Below are 24,732 nucleotides of genomic sequence, written 5' to 3' on the forward strand. Positions count from 1 at the left end.
GTATAAATCTGTCTAGAATGTATGATCCAGCATCCTCCTCCTGGGTACATGCACCAGAGAAATTCTTACACAGTTCCATGGGCAATGGGTCCACAGGTCCATTACAACCTGGCTTGTGGTTGTAGAGAGCCGAAGGGAATCTAGACTTCTCCCTTGGGAGAATGGAAGAGTGTTGGACATACTCCATAGGGTACTCTCCAACAGTTAGGTATAATGGACTAGATAAACACAGTCACAGGCATAAATCTTTAAACATTGTGTTGAGTAGAATAACACCATTTATATGAAATAAAATTACACGCCCACAAAACTGAAATATATATATATATATATATATATAGATAAGAACACATACAGATAAAAGATCATGTAAGATACCTTAAAATGGTTGCCTCATTTGGATAGGGGTGGGGAGAATAAGAAGGGGACTGGAGATAGACCAAAATGAAAACAGCAAACAATACTGGGGCTTTGCCCAGATCCATGACACAGTATATTATGCCACTGTCGTACGTATTTCCAATACATGAATGAGAAAGATGATTAATGGTCTGGTGTTTGTGTCACACTAACCCTCTGCACCTGAAGTTCATGTGGAAATTAACAAGATATCAGTCATAATCACCAAAGCGTGCTATTTACAGGTGCCTGACTTCTTTTCTACTGTTCTTCAAAGTCAATGGAAAATACTGATTTTCACCATTAATATTTGTTTTACATGGTAAAGATTCAATTAACAGCATGCTATTGAAAAAGAACATGCTTTTAAAAAACAAACTTTATATCCCTTAACCCAGAGGCAATGTTTTGCTGGTTCACAGATAACACAGGAGAAAATAACTACAGTTATTTATGAAATCTTTTAACATAAACGCATCAGAAGGTGATCTGTTTTGAATAAAGAGGATGGTCAAACACTTAGCCAATTTAAAGGGCGCACCCTTACATACAGGTGCCTGCTATGTGTATATAAAAAGAGGATCTTCAATCAGATTTGAATGGTAGATACGTTAAGAATAATAAACATTATAAATAATAAATTTAAAAGTATGGTATTTCACACTGACAGTTTTTAGATTATCTTTCTATGCACCACCCTCACTCTCCAAACTAGGGCAAAGGAAGTTAGTGTGTTTTTTATATTATCCTTCCCAGTACAATCAGATCAGATACAGATTAATTTTGGACATCAAATTTGATTTTTGAAATAGCCTAATATTTTCTCCAAAGAAGACACTAAAAACATATTTAGGTTACTGCATTTCGATCCTAACCAGAATGCAAAAAGGTTTTATCATATTTCAATGCAATTTTAGAAACAAAACTAAATTATATTTAATACATTGGGTTGTATATCGATTAATGGGTACTTATTAACTGCTCTCTTAATAGACTGTATTAAGTTCAGCTCATCTGTAAAACATGCTGAGATAGCAAAAATCTGGCAGAATTCAACCTGAATTGCTTTCGCCTTGCAGAAAGTTCTTACAGACTTCAAAATATCATTTTTTAGACTGCAAAAAGCTCCTGCTGTTTAATAATACTGAACACTGGCAGGGAGAAACCATAAATGACTTCTTACATGCTTAAAAAATAGTACTTTTCAAGTATGTGAAAAATGATCTGCATTCTTACTTTGTATTCTAGGTGAACACCTTATGAACAGAGTCTTGGCTATTGTGGGGGGACAATGGGAACCAATTTCTAGAAAGTGCTGATAATTGAATGAAGTAGACTAATATCTAGTCTCCATGAATGAGTGGATTTTAAATACAAAATCTGAGACTTGGAGGTAAAAAGTTTCAGACAGGTATTTTTAAAAGGACTTGATAAATCAGCACAGTCTAAGAATCAGCTACCTGAGGCCTGAAGGTGTTCTGGAATACACTAGAAGACTACTCAGTGGGGATAAGAAAGGATTTGAGAATCAGCTAGGGAGCTGGACTGCTTGACTTTTAAGAATTTATCTAACCTCAATTTCTCATGATTCAAAGGAAGCTCATAAAAGAAGCTGTAACTTGTTCTTGGAAACAGGAACCAAATACACAAATATACCTGTAATAGTTTTCATTCAGGGATCACAAATAAAGGTGAAAAAAATTTCACCTTCATTGAGGTATAGCTGACAAAAGTGTAAGATATTTCAAGTATACAATGTGATGATTTGATATACATATACATCGTGAAAACCCTTTTAATCAATTCAGCAGCCTTTGTAAATCCCTCCAACTTCAACGTGGAGATCCAAAAATCATACACTTTAGCCAAATCAAAAGAGGAAGCAAGGTCACCTAGCTCTTAGCCTCTTCTAATGCAAGAAGCAAGGCCTTTAAAAAGGACGTTTATATGTTGACTTTTAACTCTCAAAAACACCAGAGTAGGAAATAATGCAATTAAGTCCAACTCTCAAAAGATAATTTGGATCATGCTTTCTTTATGTAGTAAGAAAACATTTTCGATTTTTAAAAAATAATAAAATAAATATGGGATTGCTACATTCAAAGCCCTAAATCAGAAGTGGAAGATGGCAGAGGGATTAATGGCGGCAGGAAAGCATCCCCCAGCTAACCACAGACTCCTCTCACGGGCGAAGACAGATCAGAGTAGACCTAAGCACATCTAGCTCAAAGACGCACACTCTCACGTTCTTGGACTTACCCTGATGCCAAGAGCAAAGCAAGGATAGGACCGACTCTCTGGATTTTGCACAAAAGAGACGAGAGAGGCACCTAAGCTGCTCTACAAAAAGCATTGCTACGGAGCTGTTAGGGAAATTCTACTAAGAAAAACATTTGGATTCCAGAGTCCTGTATCATCCTCTGCTGTGACAGAGATAAGTCTTAGTAACATAAAAGGTTTTGTGTCCCTTAAAGGCCAATTTTCATGAACGTAGGAGTATCATCCATTATCATGGTTACCCACCCACACACCTGTGCTACACACATGCTGAGTAACACCTAAGGATTTGTGAGGCTTGTACTTTGGGGCCCATGTAATTTAATTATTACTTACCGGGAAGTGGCCTTCAAAGAAACAGCCAAAAATACTGGTTTTCTGTTGGCTTTTTACGTAGCTTTACTATAGGAAAATGGGGACGACGCTATAAGATACTCTACATCAGTATCTGATCAACACCACCAGATATTAAGCAAGCCTTATCTACTGAGCCTTGCAGGAAGAAAGAAAAGCATCCTGCATATAAAACAGAAAAAAATTATTTTCAAATAAGTCATGCAATATTTGAATTATAATAAGTACTTCCAAACAGCATATCTTGAGGAGAACTATACAGTCAAAACAAAGAACACGCAATATGGGCGTCTTGCTGATGGTGCCGGGTGTAGAAACAGTTTGACGCCTTTAAATCCTCAGACCTGGAAACCTTGCCTCAAACTGCTCTTATGAAAAAAGAATAATTAATAGTGTCTTGCAGTTTGCTCATTTTCTATAGTTCACCAAATCAAAAGCGCACAAAGGACCCAGGTATTCAAAGCTGGATGAAAAAAGGTAGATGTATTATTTACTTCTGAAAGCACTGCTGTCACTAAATGTTTGCATTCCATCGCGAGTACATTAATGATTTCATGGGAACAAAGTTAACTAAACCTCCCCCAAAGAAAAGGGCACAGATGAATTTTTAACCTCAGTAAAATAACAATACTTCATTTTCACAGCCCATAAGACTGCCCCTGACTATTAAAGCTGTATCAGGTAGAGATACTGGTGCGGGAAAAGATGCAAAATAACTACCCTGTATCAACAGCCCATCACTTGTGTACATCCAGTGAGCATTCCATATCAAACACTGACTCGCCAGCAAAAATAAACGGGTGCCGAAAAGAGTTCCTCCCCCCCCGCCCATCCAAAAATATTAAACCACTCATCTTTGAATTACTCATCCTTCAAAATTCGGCTCAACCATCCCCTCCTCTGTGTAGCTTTCCCTGATTCCACCCTAGTTTGTGGGCTCCATAAGGAGACTGCATCTTATTCTTCTCTATTTTCCCTTAACCTAGGACAGTGTAGAGGGATGGAAGTGGGGAGGATGGTCAAGTGCCAGGAGTCACATAAAGAAACCCTTTACCATTCTCTGAATAGCTTTAAAGAGCAAAGCATCTCCTTGGGGTCAAGTACCAGGTCGGTCAGCATTCAATGAATAGATACTAACAGCAATGAGGAAGAGCCTCAGATGTAATCAAGTCTCTAAGAAATTCTACCCATTTATAAGAGACAGAGTCTTGTCCTTATGCTGTGAGATCCTTCTTGTCACATAGTTTAGCCTAACTTATTACACTTATGAAGTGTTGGGCAAAAAAATAAAGGAAGAAGAAATGAAATGTGCATTCTACAATGTATTAGAGATTTTCAGCCTCTTGTTTGAAAAATATTCCTGTAAGAAAGATAGATGATTCGTTTTTAATTTTAAAATTATTTTTATTGAATTAAAGACTTGAAACTTTTTGCAGAAATGGTCACATGAAAAAGCCTATATAGATTTTGTCTTTAAACACGATCAAAATACTAAAGCACATGGTTATCATCATGGAAGACGAGTTAGAACTGACCCCTTAGAACACTTTTATAAACAAATCATAATAAACCATAGTTTGGGTTCTAATGTTGGAGATTCTACTCTTACAATAATTTTAAAAGATTAGGGGAAATGATCCTACATGATGATTCTAGTCTATGAATCACCAAAACATTGGTTCTAGAAAACAACATAATTCTTATTGGCAGCAGATGATGACCAAGAGTCTTAATGAGCTCTTTTATCTGACGTCAAACCCTTACTTCATATAGATTTTACAGTACTTAAAGGAAATTTAATAAGTTACTGCTTGGGACTAATTTATGCAAAATATAGGAGTAGTGAAAGCAAAGCAAGATGAAAAAGTCAAGTGATATAAAATTTATGTCTCTATTTATGTATAGCTAAGGTTCACCTTTGGAGAGCTTTTGAAACATAACTTCAATGGGATTACTTTATTGCTGAAAAACATCTCAACTCTCAAAGGCTTTGACAGTGGGTGACCGTGAATTCTGATGCCAGTTCTGTCACTTACTGTGTGATTCTTTTTTTTTTTTTTGAGAGTAGGAAAAAAGACTATTTAATGAATTAAAAGTCAGAACATGGCATAAAATAAACTGCCAGGACAGAGTACATGAAATAATATTCCATTAATTATGAACTATACAGAGAATAGCCATTATATCAGAAGCAGGTTGTAAGAAATCTAACCTGTCGGCAGGTCAGCCATGCTCCCCTTGTCTATCATTTCCTCTGTGGAGGTTACATGGGGAGGAACGTGGACCATCTTTGTTGAGACAAAATTCTGCTGGATGTACTAAAATGGCAATTACTGTCTATTCAGAGCAAAAAACAAAGTAGATGATGAGAAGAATGTAAAATTCATTAACCTTCCTGCCCACACCTCCTATAGGAGAAAAAAATCCTATTGCTTAAAAGATACAATTTTAAAAACAGCAAGCGGTGGTACTTTCAGGTGTGTATTTACAAAGCTGCCCCAGACATACCACCCTACCATGACAAAGTTTCTATTTTTTCTCCAACTTGCTGTGTGATTTTATCAATTTCTCCAAGCCTGCAGAGTCAATGTTTCATATGGAATGCTCACGGGCTGTATGCAAGTGATGGGCTGTTGATACAGGGTAGTTATTGCCTCATCTCTCTTGCCTACCTTTCAGGCCCTTACACTCTCTGACCCTCAAACCTTTGGCCAACTCTTACACTTTAGGTCTGGGCTTAGACATTTAGTTCCATAAACTTTAGCTTCCTATTCAATCCCACCCCTCCTAAGGAGATAAAAGCATCCTCAATTTTCCCCACCACGGCACTTCTCAGACTGTAATTGAGATGCCTGTAGGATTGTCTTTCTCCTCCATTGTTCTGTAAGCTTCATGAGGGAAGAGTTTCTCTCTGGCAGCTTCAACACTTTCTGGGACTTAGCAGGTACTCAATAAACATTTCTGGAAAAAAGTGTTTGAAATGGTTCATAAAAGGCTTCAATCAACAGAAATCTATCCATCAATCCACTGAGGTTAGAAAGTAGCGGGGGCTCCGCGGGGGCTCCCCGGGGGCTCCCCTGGTGGCGCAGTGGTTGAGAATCTGCCTGCTAATGCAGGGGACACGGGTTCGAGCCCTGGTCTGGGAAGATCCCACATGCCGCGGAGCAACTGGGCCCGTGAGCCACAACTACTGAGCCTGCGCGTCTGGAGCCTGTGCTACGCAACAAGAGAGGCCGCGATAGTGAGAGGTCCACGCACCGCGATGAAGAGTGGCCCCCGCTTGCCACAACTGGAGAAAGCCCTCACACAGAAACGAAGACCCAACACAGCAAAAATAAATTAATTAATTAATTAACTCCTACCCCCAACATCTTCTTTAAAAAAAAAAAAGAAAAAAGAAAGTATATTATGCTTGGCTACTACGTGAGAAGTCCATTTATGTAACTTTTCTGGTCATTCACAAAATCATGGCTGCAGACATTAACCATTATGCTACCAAATGTTCTGCTACACCAGCACCAAAGGGATAAATTTCTCCCTGATAGGAAAACATTTATATCTCTAGACAGACAGATAAACTTCATTTATCAGATAATGGAAATTATACACCCCAGCACCTGGCCTTTCCCACTTAACTGTCAGAAAAGTAAGATCTAAAATCAGTAGCTTATGCAATTAACTCATCTCAGATGCCTTATAACAGCTAATCCTCTGTGCTTTTCAATTTTTTTGTCAAAATTAACTTCTGCTGTAATTCTTCATTAACATTAATCTGTCTTGAATTTTTTTCCTGTTTAGGTTATTACAGAATATTGAGCAGAGTTCTCTGTGCTATACAGTAGATGTTTATTGGTTATCTGTTTTAAGTATAGCAGTGTGTACATGTCAACCTCAAACTCCCAGTCTATCCCTCCCCCACCCCATCCTTCCCCCCCGCCACGCCCCTGGTAACCATAAAAACCAAGAAGTAGTCTGAAGAATGAACTAAGTTCTAGTTTAATTTGGCCACATTCTGCATGGGGGTGGACACCTGCAAAGGGTTTTCTTTAATCCATCAGTCAAGAAATAGTCTCTTGGGCTTCCCTGGTGGCACAGTGGTTAAGAGTCCACTTGCCAATGCAGGGGACAGGGGTTCGAGCCCTGGTCCGGAAAGATCCCACATGCTGCGGAGCAACTAAGCCTGTGAGCCACAACTGCTGAGCGTGCGTGCCTAGAGCCCATGCTCCACAAGAGAAGCCACCGCAATGAGAAGCCCGTGCACCGCAACAAAGAGTAGACCCTGCTCACCGCAACTAGAGAAAGCCAGCATGCAGCAACGAAGACCCAATGCAACCAAAAATAAATAAATAATTTTTTTAAAGTAATAGTCTCTTAATTCAATACACCCCAGATTAAAAAAACAATGCCATGTGATCCCACTGACAATTAGATCCCTTTGATTCTGCTAGAAATTCTTAGATTTAGATACCTATTTTTTTTTCTTTTCTGTGTGAGAGGCTATCACCACAGCTCCTCATTTCTGGGCAATCACAGTCTTCTCATTTCTTAGAACTTAAGAGAATTTAAATCTAGCTCCTATAGCCCTCATGATTTCCTCAGCCTGGTGTTTAATTTCTCTGGATCCCATTCACCCATAATAATTACTGTCAACAGGCAAGAAGGGGAGAGGGTAATGAAGTCTCTTACTGCAGGTAGAGGGCAAACATCCACAGTCCTTCACTACTTAACACTAGATCTCATCCACCTACGGAAACCAAAAATCAGTACAATATACCAATGGTTTAATTGTGATTTTGCTTTTAATGCTTCTGCTATCATGTTTAATTGTGGAAGTCATTCTCAACCCATTTTGAAAGTAGGTCAGATACACATCCTATAAAATAGAACTAGAACCTACTAACATTTAGGCAATACTTATTTTAAATCTTTTCAAGAGTTTCAGGACCTGATCTAGCAGCTTAAAGATGGGCCATCAAAAGCAAATGATAATGATATTATCCAAAGCATTCAATATAGGTTTAACTCTTCAAACAGAAATGCCCAAGGGAGACCTGATAGGTACTCACCTGATCAGAGAAAGTAAGGCAAAAAGAACTACCCTGTACTATGGAATCAAAATGCTTAAAAATATACAGGAAAGGATGACTTAAGGAGAGAAACCCCACAGCAGCTCATTCCTGCCAGCACTGGAAATCTTAGAACACTACTGGGCCTCTAGGACATAGGAAAAGCAATATTTATCTTCATTGTATCGCACATGGCACAGTGGCAATCAATACTCACAGCAACTTTGGGGATCTGTGCCTCTTAAGGTTCCTTATTATCACAGAAACTTTTTCAAAATTGCATAAATAGTTCTACTCTCCCTGAAGTTCATAAATGCAAAAGAGACCATAATCTCTCAGAACAACACTTTGAAATTATAGCAGCAGAATCAGCTACCAGAAACAAACAGGCTTACCCATTAACAAGCAGCAGCTTAATGCTGACTATCCCACTGCAATAAGCAATAAATGGATGAGGCTGGTGTATTTGTTTGCTAGGGCTGCCATAACAAAGAACAACAGAAATTTATTTCCTCATAGTTCTGCAGGCTAGAGTCTAAGAGCAAGGTCTAAGCAGCACTGGTTTCATTTTGAGGCCTCTCTCCTCAACTTGCAGATGGCTTCCTTCTCACCATGTCTCACATGGTCTTTCTTCTGTGCACACACAAGTCTGTGTCCAAATTTCCTCTTCTTAAAGGATACCAGTCATATGGGATTAGGGCCCACCATAAAGATTTCATTGTAACTTAATTACCTCTTTAAAGTCCTTATCTCCAAATACAGTTACATTCTGAGTTACTAGGAAGTTAAGTCTTCAACATATAAGTTTGGTGGGGGGACAAAATTCGGCCCATAACAGATGGTCTGGTCTGCTCAACAAACAGGATTATTTTTACTAAGAGGGAAGTTTATAGCAATACACGCCTTTTTCCAGAAACAAGAAAAATATCAAATAAACAATCTAATCTTACACCTAAAGTAACTAGACAAAGAAGGGCAAATGAAGTCTAAAGTCAACAGAAGGAAGGAAATAATAAAGATCAAAGTGGATTAAATAAAATAAGAGACTAAAAAGAGAACAGAAAATATCATTGAAACTAAGAGCTGGACCTTTGAAAAGGTAAACAAAATGGACAAACCTTTAACTAGACTCACTAAGAAAAAAAGAGAGAAGGCTCTGCTAAATAAAATCAGAAATGAGAAAGGAGAAATAACAATGGATGCCAGAGAAATACAAAGGATTATATGAGAATATTACAAACACCTACATACACCAACACATTGGACAACCTGGAAGAAATGGACAAATTCTTAAAATCATATAACCTTCCAAGACTGAATCATGAAGAAATAGAAAATCTGAATAGACCAATCACTAGTAAAGAGATTAAGAGAGTAAACAAAAAACAAAAGTTCAGGACCAGGTGGCTTCACAGGTAAATTCTCCCAAATATTTGAAGAAGATTTAATACCTAGCCTTCCCAAACTCTTCTCAAAAATTGAAGAGGAAAGAATGTTTACTAACTCATTTTATGAGGTCAACATTACCCTAATAACAAAACCAGACAAGAACAACACACAAAAAATTTACAGGCCAATAAGTATATGACAAGATTCAACACCAAAAACTCTCAATAAAGTGGGCATAGAGGGAGTGTACCTCAGCATAATAAAGCCCATACATGACAAACCCACAGCTAACATCATACTCAATGATGAAAAACTGAAAGCTATCCCTCTAAAATTAGGAAAAAGACAAGAATGCCCACTCTCACCACTCTTATTCAACATAGTATTGGAAGTCCTAACAAGAGTAATTAGGCAAGAAAAAGAAATAAGAGGCATTCAAACTGGAAAGGAAGAAGTAAAACTGTCACTATTTGCAGATGACATGATTGGATACATAGAAAACCCTAAAGACACCACAAAAAAAACTGTTAGAAATAATAAATGAATACAGTAAAGTTGCAGGATACAAAATCAATATACAAAAATCTCTTGCATTTCTAATGCTAACAATGAACTAGAAGAAAGAGAAATTTAAGAAAACAAGCCCATTTACAATCACAACAAAAAGAATAAAACATGTAGTAATAAATTTAAACAAGGAAGTGAAAGACCTGCACTCTGGAAACTATTAAGACACTGTTGAAAGAAATTGAAGAAAACACAAATAAATGGAAAGATATTTCATGCTCATGGACTGGAAGAATGAACAGTGTTAAAATGTTCATCTTACCCAAAACAATCTATTTCAAACTATATTACAAAGCTATAGTAATCAAAACAGTATGGCATTGGCAGAAAAGAGATACATAGGTCAATGGAACAGAACTGATGGCCCACACATACATGGTCAATTTACAACAAAGGAGCAAAGAACATACAATGGAGAAAGGATCGTCTCTTCAATAAATGGTGTAGGGAAAACTAGACAGCCACATGCAAAAAAATGAAACTAGACCACTATCTCACACCACGTATAAAAATCAACTCAAAATGGGCTAAAGACCTGAACTTAATTTCTGAAACCATGAAACTCCTAGAAGAAAACATAAGCAATACACTCTTTGACATCAGTCTTAGTTATATCTTTCTGGATATGTCTGCTCAGGCAAGGGAAACAAAAGGAAAAATAAACAAATGGGACTACATCACACTAAAAAGCTTCTGCACAGCAAAAGAAACTATTAACCAGACAAAAAGACACCTATCAAATGGGAAAAGATATTTGCAAATCACGTATTTGATAAGGGGTTAATAGCCCTTATACATAAACAACTCGTACAACTCAACAACAAAAAAACTAACAACCCAATTTAAAAATAGGCAGAGGAGCTAAATAGACATTTTTCCAAAGAAGACATACAGATGGCCAACAAGCACATGAAAAGATGTTCAACGTCACTAATTAACACAAATAAAAACCACAAAGAGATATCACTTCATGCCTGTTAGAAGGGCTATTATCAAAAAAGCAAGAAATAACAAGTGTTGGCAAGGATGTGGAGAAAAGGGAACCCTCATATACTGTTGGTGGGAGTGTAAATTGGTGCAAACACTGTGGAAAACAGTATGGATAGCCCTAAAAGAATTAAGAAGAGAGCTACCATATGATCCAGCTATTCTACTTCTGGGTATTTATCCAAAGAATAAGAAAACACTAATTTGAAAAGATATATGCACCCCTATTTTCACTACAGCATTATTTATAGTAACCAAGATATTGGAATAACCTAAGTGCCCATCAGCAGATGAATGGATAAAGAACATATGGTATATATACATACAAAGAAATACTACTTAGTCATAAAAAAAAGATGAAATCTTGGGACTTCCCTGGTGGTCCAGTGGTTAAGAATCCTCCTTCCAAAGCAGGGGACGTGGGTTCAATCCCTGGTCGGGAAACTAAGATCCCACATGCCACAGGGCAACTAAGCCCACGTGCTCTGGAGCCCGCGCACCACAACTAGAGAGCTCGCATGCCACAACTAGAGAGAAGCCTGAGCGCCACAACGAAGATCCCGTGCACTGCAACAAAGATCCCACATGCCACAACTAAGACACGATGCAGCCAAATAAATAAATAAATATTTTTAAAAGAAAGATGAAATCTTGCCGTTTGTGACAACATGGATGGACCTTGAGGGTATTACGCTAAGTGAAATAAGTCAGATGGAAAAAGACAAATACCATATGATTTCATTCATATGTAGAATATTGAAAACAAACTTAACTAAGTAAATAAACCAAACCAAACAAAAACAAACACATAGATACAGAGAACAGAGTAGGGGTTACCAGAGAGGAAGGAGCAGGAATGAGGGGGGGAGGCGTGAAACGGGTAAGGGGGATCAATTGTACTGATGAATGATAACTAAAGTTTGGGTGGAAACATGCTGTAGTGTATACATGAGTAGAAATCTAATGTACACATGTAACTTACACAATGCTATAAACAAATGTTACCTAATAAATTTTTTTTAAAAAAAAACAGGACTATTTTAAATCCTGTCTGAACCTTCTGCATTTTCTTTATACTGTTAAAAATTGACTGAAATAGTTACATTCTTTTTTCTCACCTAATGTGAACAGATGAGCAAGCATTAGAATTATGCCCAGCTCCCTTGTAAATTTATAGTCCAGGGCTGTGATCAAAGCAGCCACAGAAGAAGACCCCAGACAGACTGCCCAGGCTGCACAACAGCATGTGACTGAATGTCCCCAGGTCTCAGGTTGCTGGAAATGATCACATCTTCCTTGCAGGGTTGGTGACAGGATTTAAATTGGAGCACATGAGTAAAGGGCTTAGCACAGGATCTATTACCATCATTACTATTGCAGTAGATAGCCTTCCTTCTACAGACCCCTGAAATTAGGAAATAAAGCGTTTAGCCTATGAGTTAGCAGCATCTTAAAGACATAGAATTTTGAAATGGAAAGCAAGGTTACTCGTCATTTCTAACTCGTCTGGACTCAAACCCAGAAAACATGCCTCAGCGGGCAGCCTCAGCAGCAAGTTTGAGACCAAAAGCCTGAATTCCCAAAAGCCAGCGCCTTCCCTCGCCCAGATGTGTGAGAGGAGTTCCAGCAGTGAGACTGATAGGCAGATAACAGGAGAGAAGCAGGGGGTCAGCACTGACACGTATGGCCAGCCAACCTTAGGTCAGGAGTCAAGCCAACTCACAAGTCCGCCCCGGACTGCACTGCAGGTGGACCTGCCTCACTCTTCTCCAGCCACAGCTTCTGCTCCTATTCATTCACAAAAGGAAAATGGGGCAGGAGACCTGTCTCTCCTCCGCATGCTTCTCCTTATAAACCAAATTTTAAGTTCAAATCTCCAAATTTGCAGAGCTGGAAAAACGGTCAACAGAACAAGACTGAAATTCCCCCTCTGAATCCAGTGACTCCAAGCAGGCAGCTTGCCTTCCATCTGCTGACTGGTGGTTCAGGCTTCTTTGAGAGAAGGGGTTCACTAGTCTTCACTCATACCAGGGGTTCGATGCTTTCCTGCTCTCAAACCTTGGCTCTGCCACTTCCCCACGTAAAATGCACCTTTCTCCCTACCACATCTTTCCAAATCGAAGCATCTGTAGCAGACTCCAACATGCCCTGCCCACATGGCCTCAGCATAACACGCTGAAGGCAGGTGACTGGAAATACCTAAGATTTCTGGCTTTTTTCTACCTGAGAGGAGGCACGAGGGACATACTGAAAAGTTATTGCTCCCAGAAACAGCTCTCAACCAACAACAGACTGGCACTTGGTGAACAAAACTCCAGCTTCCTCACCCCTCAGTTCAATAATATTCTGGCATGTTCTAGAGGATGAATCCATGGACTCCCAGGGTTTCCTCAGTGGGAATGAGCCCCAGTTGGGCATGTGGGAAATCACCCTTTTTTAGCTCCCTTCCCTTCCACTTGTCACTCCTCAGCTCCCTAAATGTATTTCCTTGCTTCAGGATCTGCTGCCAGGGGAACCAAAACCAAGAGAGCATCCTTTAAGAAAAACATTAAATCTCATCTTCCCCATAAAACCTTCCAACACCAAGGCTTCCCAAGTCACTTCCTATCATGTTTACTATAATTTGTATATACTTTAATCTCTTTTCTCTGCTATGGGCTCTTGGAGAGGAGGGATTCTTTTACACAGCTCTGAATTCCCTGGGTTGCTCAGCACAGTACCTTACACAAACTAGATGCTCAATAAATGTTTGTTGGCTGAATAAAGAATGAATTAACCACGTTAATCAGCACGAAAGCCAGGGTCTTCATTTAATCTAGCTGAAACTACATCAATGTGGCTGTTTTCTTCTTTCAAAAGCATTGCATGAACTACATTTCATGAGCAAACTACTGTGGGCATATATTTCTTTAAATCAACATTTTCTAGGTATCCATCTTAAATCAAATACTCCCCAAAATCAGAACAAAGATACCATAAACTGGGTGGTTAAACAACAGAAATCTATTTCTCATACTTCTGGAGACTAGAAATCCAAGAACAAGATGCTGGCTGATTCAGTTCCTGGTGAGGACTCTCTTCCTGGCTTGCAGATGGCTGCCTTCTTGCTGTGTCCTCACATGGCAGAGAGAGAGGGAGCAAACTCTCTGGTGTCTATCTTATAATAACACTAATCCTATCAGATCAAGGCTCCACCATATGACCTCATTTAACCTTAATTACCTCCTTGGAGGCTCTATCTCCAAATACAGTCATATTGCAGGTTAAGGCTTAAACATAGGAATTTTAGGGGGAATTCAGTCCACAGCATGGAGCATGCCTTTCCAATTAGCAGACATGTATAAGTACCACACATTATCTTAGTTAGTCCTTACAACAACCTATAGCTTAAAAAGGAAACTAAAGCTTAAGAAGCTAAGAATATATCCATACAATGGCATATTATTCAGCTACAACATAAATGAACCTTGAAAATATTACACTACGTAAAGAAGCCAATCACAAAAGGTCACAAGTTGTATAAATCCATTTATATAAAATGTCCAGAATAAGAAAATTCATAGCAACAGAAAGTAGATGAGTGGTTACCAGAAGCTTGGCGGGAGGGGATGTGACTGCTATAGATACAGGGTTTCTTTCTGGGGCAACAAAAATGCTCTGGAATTAGATGGTGGTAATAACTGCACAACTCTGTGAATATAATAAAAACCACTGAAGGGAACACTTTAAAGGAGTGAATTTCATGGTGTGTCAATTGTATCTCAAACTATTACTAAAAAAGAAGTTAAGAAATTTGCCCAAGGTCACACAGCTAGTAAATGACAGCCTCCAGATTCAAACCCAGGTCTGTTTGACTCCAGAACCTATGCTCTCGACCATTATGTAACCCTGATCACAATTATTCCCAATTAACGTTTGCTGAAGACGCCAGCACATTTAACTATAGGTAATATGGCATAATTCCAATCACACATATCAGAGAGACAATCCTCAGACTCCCTGAGGACTTCCAAGGATCAACAACACACATTAAGAATTGCTGGGGACTTCCCTGGCGGTCCAGTGGTTAAGAATCTGTGCTTCCACTGCAGAGGGCATGGGTTGGATCGCTGGAGATCCCACATGCCACGGGGTACAGGCAAAAAAGAAACAGAATTGTTAATCTAGTAGTCCTTTTTAAACCTTATGTAACTTGGAACAATGGTCGTTCTAGAGAAAAAACAAAACAAAATTGAAAAGGGGAGTATCCTGAAAGGATGACAAAAGATCCTCTGAAGCCACAACTAGGACTTTTTGGGCTAAAAAAATGTAAACCGAATGGTGTGATGCCCATGCTTCCTGCCCTCCAGTGGCGTCCTACCCAAATGCCTCCCCGTGGACAACGGCCCTTCACGGTCTGGCTACATGGCATCCTCTCTGACCTCATCTCCTCAGTCTCCCACCATCCCCTGCCCCCCGCTGCACTCCAGTCACATCAGCCTTGGTCCTTCTTGAACATCCCACATTCTCCTCAGCACTTGCTGTCTCACAGTCCCAGCTGAGTGGAACCTTCTCACCTTCCAGCCTCATGTGGTGTCTCATCTTGGATGATCAGGTCTCAGCTCAATGTCCCTCCTCAGAGAGACCCTCTGGCTTCTGTGACATCTAAACCACACTGGCCACTCCCAGCTGAAGTCTCTTTCCATCACGTAGCCCAGCTATATGTTTTTCAATGCACTCGTCTTTATTTAGTGGTTCACTGTCTGTCTTCCCCTGGAACAAAGCTCCATGAGGGGAGACAGCGAACTTGTCTATTTCACAACCAGCAGCATCAGCACCTAGAGCAATTGCAGGCATAGAGCAGACGCTCACTCAATATTTGTCGGCTAAATTAAAACACGCACCACTGCCGTGAGATACCTCAGCAAGCCAAGGCCTCAGTTGTTCAATCCATGAAAGCGCAGACTCAGAAAGCTCTCCTCCCAGGAACTCACAACGGGGTAGTGTTCACAAGCTGGCAGTCCAACCCTGGTGAGGTCATTAACCATTTAGATTCTGCAGATACCACTTTGATTAGTTTATGTTAACACCTTAATGCTTTCTTTCCTTCACTGAGCGCGTATACCTATCCTACACCTTTTGCCCTTCCCCACCTTAACAATTTAAAATTGTTGTAAATAGTGTGGCAACGACCACCCTTTGGTGGAAATGAGATTCCTCTTTGCTCAGAAGCTCTTTCTCCATGACTGATTTTAAAAATTCTCTTGAATCTTTACGTTCATTCTAATGGAGCAGCCATTGAAATTTAGTGAATCACAGCCATCGAAAGTTATTTAAAGTAGAGACCCACCCTGGCCAACACTTGTCACACTCTTACCCAATTCCCTTGTCTCCGGAGGTCATGCGAGCATTGCACACACACGTTGCGCTCAGAAGGCTCGGGACTCTGAACAGGGGAGACACCATGTGATTATGGGTCTCATGGTCTCCCTCTCACTGCATTTACTTGTCCCTATAGAGACCTCCATTTTTTCCTGGTCCTCTTGACCTCATCTCCATTCTTACCCAAACTGGATCCTGATAGCAAACTACCCTAGTTATTCACCAGTATTCAAAGAGCTCTGTCTCCACTGCTCTTCCTCTGAGTCACCACCAGAAAAAGTGAACCAGAAAACATCCACACTACAATCTACCTTCCTCCCCCACACAGTGCAGTGACAGAGTTACTGAGCACTCCAGGTTAAAAAAATAAAATAAAACACCATCAGGTACAATGACACAAAGACCAACACATAACATATGACTTCTAATGAAGATTGCTCATAAGTTCTTTAACATGACGTTGGTGAGCTTCCTCACCCATTTCTCTCCGTGTTAGCCTAAACTTTCATCATTTTCCTCAAGCCCAACCCACCCTCCTTCTCCATCCCAATGATAGATAATGCTGTCTCCAAGAAGAAAGAAATCTTCAGAGATGCACTGAACTCCATCCCTTCTCCTACAAGCTTATCTCTACCTGCATATGCCCTAATACCTTCATACACGTTAGGAATGAACTCTCTCCTGGTTCAAACCTAAGTTGCCCTTGTGTTCTTGCTCTCACTCCCTTCTATCTTCACCCAGATCTTGCTCCATAAATTATCTCCTCTCTTCTGTATCTTCATCTCTCACTCTTAACATCTCCATTTGTCAGCGTAACACTTGCTCTGTTATCCCTGAAAACCCCTTCCTAGACCCCAATGTCTTCTTCTGGCTACTATGCTAGCTCTCTTTCCTTCTCACCCAAACTTACCCAATGAGCAATGCTGTCTCCAAACCATCTCCTCTCAGTCACTCCCAGCCCACTGTAACCTGGTTTCTGCCCCAAACTTTATGGAAACTGCTGCCTTCAGACCATCAGTGATCACTTAATAGGTAAATACAAAGGCAATCTTTGCCCGTTATCTCACTAGATCATTCTGCTGCACGTGAGGCTATACACCACAACTTTCTGTTTTGAAACTCTCTATTCAATCATGCTCCTGATTCTCCTCCCACTACTCTGATCACTCATTCTCTGTCCCTTCATTGGCTCCTCTTCCTCTCAACCCGTAACAATCTTCCCAACTTACGCTCTCCTTATTTTACCCACCCTTCCTGAATGAACATGGTCTCATTCACAACCACGTTTGTCATTAACATTCATATGGAAACTACTTTCAACTCTATTATCTCTAGCCCCCACCTCTTCCCTGAGCTTTAGACTGTTATATCCACCTACTGCCTAGACATGGCTTCATGTATGTCCCAAAGCCCCTCAAATCAATTATGTCTACTCTGATTTCACATTCTTTTCTCTTCACCATTTAACCTCTTTTTGCCCTGTGCTGCCCATTTCACCTCGATACCACCTTCCACCCAGCTATGCAATCAAGGTACCTGTTAACTTTAACCCTTCTTTCTGCCTTGTCACCCACATCAAAGCAATCCTAATGATTTTTATCCATCGAAGACGCCTTAAAAGCATTCCCTCTCCATGCCTTTTAGCACTTCCTGAGAACAGAACTTCTGTTTATCTGCTTACTTCATTTTTCACAGTCTAGGGGATAATAGCCCAGCACTGAGCATGACATACAAGATCTTGCATGAGTTGAGCTGTCCCTGGGCCTACCTCTTCTGACTCACCTCCCTCAACCTTGTAATTTACCAAGAAATTCAACAAAAGACTCATGCTCCCTTTAACATGCCCCACTGCTACATGGCCCTTCTCCTTAGCACACACTCTCTCCTCTGCCTAGAACACAATTCTCCATTTTCTCTCTCTCTCTCTCTCTCTCTCCCTCTCTCACCCATCCATCCCCAACACTTCCCTTCCTCACTAGCACTTGCCCTCCAAGATTTAGCTCAAGCATCACCTTTCCTAAGATGCCTTTTCACACTCCTCCAGCCTGGAGAGCTTCCTCTCTCTAGTGCTACCATAGCATTCCATGTTTATCTCCAGCACAACCAATTTCACACTGCTCTAAAATTATACGTTTATCTATTAACCTCTCCCAAGTAGACTATAAGCTCCTTAAGGCAAAGACTGCTCATAGTAGGTGCTCAATTTGATTCCTCTGCATGTTAACTATTAGCGGTAAATAATTTTCTGATGTGTCTCCAGACCTCTAAGTACCCTGGATGTCCCCATATGACCCTTTCGCAGGCACAGTGCTGACCCAGCATGGTGAAAAGGAGCTCAACCAATGCTCAGCAGACTCAAAGAGGAAAACCTGCAGTATCTTCAACACAGGAAATCCTGAGTTCTGCTGATTCATTCTGACTTAAAGCTGCAATTACACTTGAGTAAGGAGCACCCAAGCTGACCCTGCATCTTTTTTTCTGCAGAGCTCACAGAATTTGGCACACAAGAAATTTAATAGTTGTTCTTTATAGTCTTCTGCAATCTCTCAGATATTGACTGTGGTCACCCACATTATAGTGTCTGATAGCATTACGTGGTATTTTTCTGACAAAAATGCAGTCTTGGTCAAAATACTGATGAGAGTTTAAAATATTGACTGGAGCTTCTTAAACTAAAGAAAACCATGCCGGAAAGTTCTTTCACCAAAGAAAGGCTCACTGCTGGCTCAATTCGAGGCTGAAGAGCCCTGCTTAAGGCAACAGCTCTTGTTCGTGCTTTGTACAAAGACATCTGTGCAATTGGTTCCAACTTGGGAAATAGCATTTAAATATCAACATAAACACATGCTCGGAGAAAAATCGGGTAAATCTTCATCAGGACCAAAATTTCTAACCAACTGTATTAGAGCAAATTACGAAGCGAAGAACCTTCTCAAAATAGGTATTTGCCAGTCATCATTTTCTTCTGTTCTTCTGTTCTTCACACAGAAGTCGTGTGAATTGCATACTGAAAGGTAAAGTGGAATTTCTAGACTGAAGTCTAACTATACTTGAGTCAGTAATTTATCATGCTTGCTATATATTGTAAAGATTATAGTTAGCACTTAATTAACTAGCATTACTTTAAATATTTGTTCCATTTAAAATCACAATATCTGAGAACTGTATTTGAGATTTTTAACAAATTAAATGTTAAATGCCTCTTCTTTCAGGAATAAAAAGACATTATTATTATTAAAAGAATTAACTTCAGACTTTTATATTTTTCTTTAGGTGCTATATGACATATAATCAGCTATAAAATATCGGTTGCTTCAACAACAGACATTTTACTTTGACTAAAATATTATCATGAAGTAGAGTGTTACCGCACTTACTTCTTAACAGGATCATAACTAAATACTTACTTGTTCAGTGTGAGGTCAAGAATGAATTTGGAGCCGAAGGCTTCAATCTGGAAGCTTGCCTGGGCCAGATGGACAGCCTATGGATTCAAAAAGACAGACAGAACCTTAGCTTACTTTCCTATCTTTAAAGCTGATTATATTGATATCAAGAATGATATTTAATAAGAAGAAAATTTTATGGACTGATTCATCTCTTTATGGATCCTTATGTAACAATTCATTTCTTTAAGAAATCAGGTGCATTGTCATGGCCTTACTTGGAAGACCCAAATATCTGTGCAGCAAGGAACTAATAAAAGTCCTTTAAAAGGGACCCATCGTGACAAAGATTAAGAGCAGATTCAACTGGACTTTCAAACGGACCGGGATGAATTATGCAAAAGTCTGACTAACCAAAGCTTGATTTCAGCCTATTCTGTGCACAAAGCTAACCGATTCTTTCTGCACACCTGAGTGAAAACTCATGTCAGCGCTCTGCTCTTCATCAGGAATTGGAACTTTCTCTAAATGATGTATCAGCAGAATGTGCCGGTAAAATGGGATAGCACAACCTGTTAACTTCAGCAAGCACTTCAAACCAGGCCCGTCGTGGATAACGAGAGTTTATATCCCCCTTTGAAAGTCACACATTTACAAATACTGTCCTCATTGTGATTTAATCCAAATACAAAGATGATCTCATCTAAACATGAATCATAAATTCTAGGTATGAAAGACTGGTATAGCTCACAGAAGCGTCTTGAATAACGTAAATTAACAAATCAATGAAGTTTTGTTAAAGTATTATCCAAGATAAAACTCTTTTGTCACCCAATCAGAAAGAAAAAAAAAAGGACAAGGAAACATGCAACACCTACCCCTACACACACACAAACCTCCTTCCTCCAGACCTCGTTCCTAAGGTACAGTGGGTGTGTGAAGTGCTACATGCACGGCAACCAGGCACTTTCCAGTCCCCCTTCCCTCAATGCCACCCCATGCTCCTCTTTGCCCTTCTCCTCCACTTCGCATTATAGACATCCTACCCCTCCTTCAAGGGCAGCCCGACGCCATTACTTTCCAGGAAGCTTCCTTCACACGCCTGCTGGGAACGAACTAAGGACTTCAGGAGCACTGCATTTGTCCCTCCCTCCACAGTGATGTATGATCGCTTCCCACCCTGGACAGTTTGCTCCACAACTCATACCACAAGGGTCTTGCGAACAGTTGTACATTAACAACCCTTCCCCCAAATACATGAACTTTCAATTAATTAACCAAGTATTTATTGTCAAGACTCTTTTACCATGCTAAACCTATAAAACACTATAAATAAACCATGACTTCTGCTTCTTGTTAAGCATAACTGCTGATCAGATAGTCACTCTGTAATAAATAAATAAAATTAAAAGGAAATTAACATATTAAATTTTAAATACAGAGCAATGAGAGAGAAGGCACCTCAATCCCTAATACCACGGGACACCATGTCTACCCCAAACAACCATGTATCAGTAGAACAGGGTCATCATCCTTGATCTGAGCTTCCTGTATTCAGACAAGTCCTTGAGAGAGAAAGAAATTTCTGTCTTGTCAGGTATGGTCTCTGTCATCTGTAGCAGAACCTCTATTTATCTACTATAAATATCACAGAGTCTTTAATCTAAATTCATTCTGTGTCTTAAAGCATTAATTTTTGCATGAAAATTTTTATTTGATGAATAATTTGTACAAGGGGAAATTTTTCATCTCTGGGTCCCAAAAGTTTAAAAAAAAAAAAAAAAAGAAAAACCTTACTTCCTGAGAATAAGATAGATCCTTAGGCATATTTCTCTTAAGAACATTAAATAGTAGAGAAGAGTTCATTAATGGCACCCTGACCTAAAAGAGGTGATAAATGTACTTCTTTGAGCATCTTTATAAACAAGAATATATTGTGGTAAAAAGAGTAACTACACATAAAACAAAAAACTACACATAAATTATGACAGCAAAACAAATGAAGCAAAACTTCCAAATGAATATTCCAAAGAAAAGTGTTTTGATTTCAAATTTAGGCAAATCTCTGTATGTCTGTTATTGATGTAAAGAACCTCCCAGCAAAAGGCTCATTTTACAGCAAATAAGCAATGAGACAAGTACAAACCCCAAGAAAACCCTGTTGCAAAATAACGTAGCCCGGTAGTAACTGCTTACTCCATTTGAAAGAAATTGCTCAGAGTCAGACAATTTGATCGTTGTTAAATAAGTTTATACGGAGTCAATGTGACAAGCTTCAGTTTAACAGAATTCAATGAAACGGCTGGCAAATAATATTAATACTGGGATTTTCCTTTGCTTATTTTATTTACTCCTTCCACACACACGTGTTGAGTTCCACTCTGTGTAGAAAGATGGCTGGGACACAGCCCCACGCTCAAGGAAGCGGCAGCCTCCGGAGAAGCAGGCAGGGCTGCCATCCTCCGTGTGCCTAAGGGGCCACAGGGACCAAGGCTCCAGTGACAAGGTGCGGTTTGAACAAAATTTTTTTAAATGAGTAAGAATCTTCCTGCCAAGAGAAGAAAAGACATTCAGGACCTGGGAGGAAACATCTGTTAAAAATAGAGTTAAAAGGGGACTTCCCTGGTGGCGCAGTGGTTGAGAGTCTGCCTGCCGATGCAGGGGACACGGGTTCGTGCCCCGGTCCGGGAAGATCCTACATGCCGCGAAGCAGCTGGGCCCGTGAGCCGTGATCGCTGAGCCTGCGCGTCCGGAGCCTGTGCTCCGCAACGGGAGAGGCCACAACAGTGAGAGGCCCGCATACCGCAAAAAAAAAAAAAAATAGAGTAAAAAATGAATATGGAAAACAAACTTAAAAAAATTTTTTAATGAATATGGCCTGTAGATAAATGGCTTTTGGAGGAAATGTCAAACAATGAATCTGAAAAGGTGGGCAGGAGACTGTGGGGCTTTGTGTGACGTGATCAATGACGTGTCTGCTCACATATACACACATGTGGCCAAGACGCAGAGCTTTCCTTTAAATGTCCCCCACTTACTCAGCACAGTGTCTGGCATATGTCGTCATCACCATCATCGTCATCATCAATACCAACACTATGATTCAAACATATTGACGGATTACTTTCCACAACAGCTGAAACAATTAGTGCAATGTCATCAACAACATTCTTGTTTCTCCATAGGAAAAAAAAAAATCTGATTTTGTTACCTTTATCAGGAAGACTGTTTTAACATTTGAATCCACTTTAATGCTGAGAGGCAGCACATTTTCCTATAAAATGATTTAAGATTTCCTTAAACATTCATCTTCCTTGCATAGTTAGCAAATGGAACCAGTATATTCATCTAAAATATCTGTATCCATTTTAAGTAATTTCAATCCAGTGATGTATGTTATTTTTCTTACATTCCGTTTCTCTTTCCTTTGCTATACATTCTGCATTTGTACACAGAGTACAGATTCTTCTCTAGACCAAAATAAATACCTGACAAATGCTACTTTTCCCTATCATTCTGTTATTTCTGCTCTGCCCTAGAAATGATTAAAGTAAGTTTTAACTTCTGGTATCTCTATGTTATTCTATATCAACTGATCCGTTTTTCTTTAACAAAATACCATGCATATAGTTTTGATAATTGTCAATTTTAAATATGTCTTCAAATCAGGTAAAATGAGTCCTCATCATTATTGTTTTACAAATCACATTTTTTGAAATTATTTGTTTTTATTTCATATTAACCCACTTCTTCCAAATGGTAGAAAAATTAGAAGAATGGTTAGGATGGGTAGAAAGTTTTTATAATATACAGTCACATCACTTATGGTTTATTAAATATTTTAGAGTTGACTAACTGACCAGCATCACTGAAACCCACTGAAAACACAAAGACTACCTCAAAGAGTATTGCTCTTCTTTTACAAAGAAGGACCTGCACGGCGAGATTTAGGAATGTGTTCAATGATACAAAATCACAGGAATACTTCAGAGAAGAGTTCATGAACCACACGTAAGGTCATAATGGGCTATTTTCTCCACTGGGATATCTGCTAAATAGACTTAAAGATTAACACATGTTTTTACAAGACCTGTCACTGTAATAGCACTGTGGAAGAATGCAGGGTTTTAAAGTCAGAGAGTGTCATTTCATGACAAGAATAAGCACAACCCTGGGCTCAGAATTACCATCCTGAAAGACTGAGAACAGCTGTTGCCTAAGCACTTTGAGATTTTTCTTTTGACTCAGGATCTGGCACAGGGAAATTACAGGAGCTCTATAAACAGAAACAACTAAACTCAACTACATACACAAACCTCCTTCACTGAAGAACAATTTATACATCCTAACAGTGTGATTTTGCTTTCCTGTTTTTTTACCTCATGGTATCATATTAAATAACTTTAGAAGACTTTTAGGGTCCTCACCTAAGATTGGCCTTGCATCTTATCCAGCAATGTTATGCTACTAAGCAATCATAAATGCTTGGCTTCGGGTAAGGTACATTATATAAGCTGAAAGACACAGTTATGTTTTCTTGGGACTTATAGTCTAGAATAGTTAACATTAATATGGACATGAAAACAAGAGAAAAAGATGACTATCTACTTATGGAAATAAAAAGCAGGTATTTCCAGGATATATATGTTTTCATGCAAAAATGAATACATAAGAAGTATTCAATTAGTATTCTTTACTACTTGTAAGGAGTTGTAAATTCTACAGAGTGTGTGCATAACTGAATATGGGAAATGAACAGTTTACACTTTCTCAGAATTCATGAAATATTACAAGACTGAATTTCAGTAGAAAATGAGCAACTTGAATTGAGATGTCTACTATCAATCACAACATCCACTGAGCATGTATTTTACTTTACTATGCTCTACAAGGTACATGGTTTGGGTAACAGAGGAAAATTTAGAAGAAGTTTCCCTGCTCTTAAG

General features: G+C 39.3%; 1 protein-coding gene across 1 annotated transcript in view; it reads right to left on the reverse strand.

Annotated features, from left to right (window-relative positions):
- Window positions 1-24,732, reverse strand: part of ADAM23 (ADAM metallopeptidase domain 23) — a 163,367-nt gene that overhangs the window by 98,054 nt on the left and 40,581 nt on the right. The window contains exon 3 of the mRNA XM_029224413.1: window positions 19,808-19,884. Within this exon, the coding sequence (XP_029080246.1) occupies window positions 19,808-19,884 (77 nt within the window). The remainder of the gene's footprint in view (window positions 1-19,807; window positions 19,885-24,732) is intronic.

The sequence above is a fragment of the Monodon monoceros genome, unplaced genomic scaffold (genome assembly GCF_005190385.1).
Source record: "Monodon monoceros isolate NGI ecotype Baffin Bay Population unplaced genomic scaffold, NGI_Narwhal_1 Super_Scaffold_16, whole genome shotgun sequence".
Lineage (NCBI taxonomy): Eukaryota > Metazoa > Chordata > Mammalia > Artiodactyla > Monodontidae > Monodon > Monodon monoceros.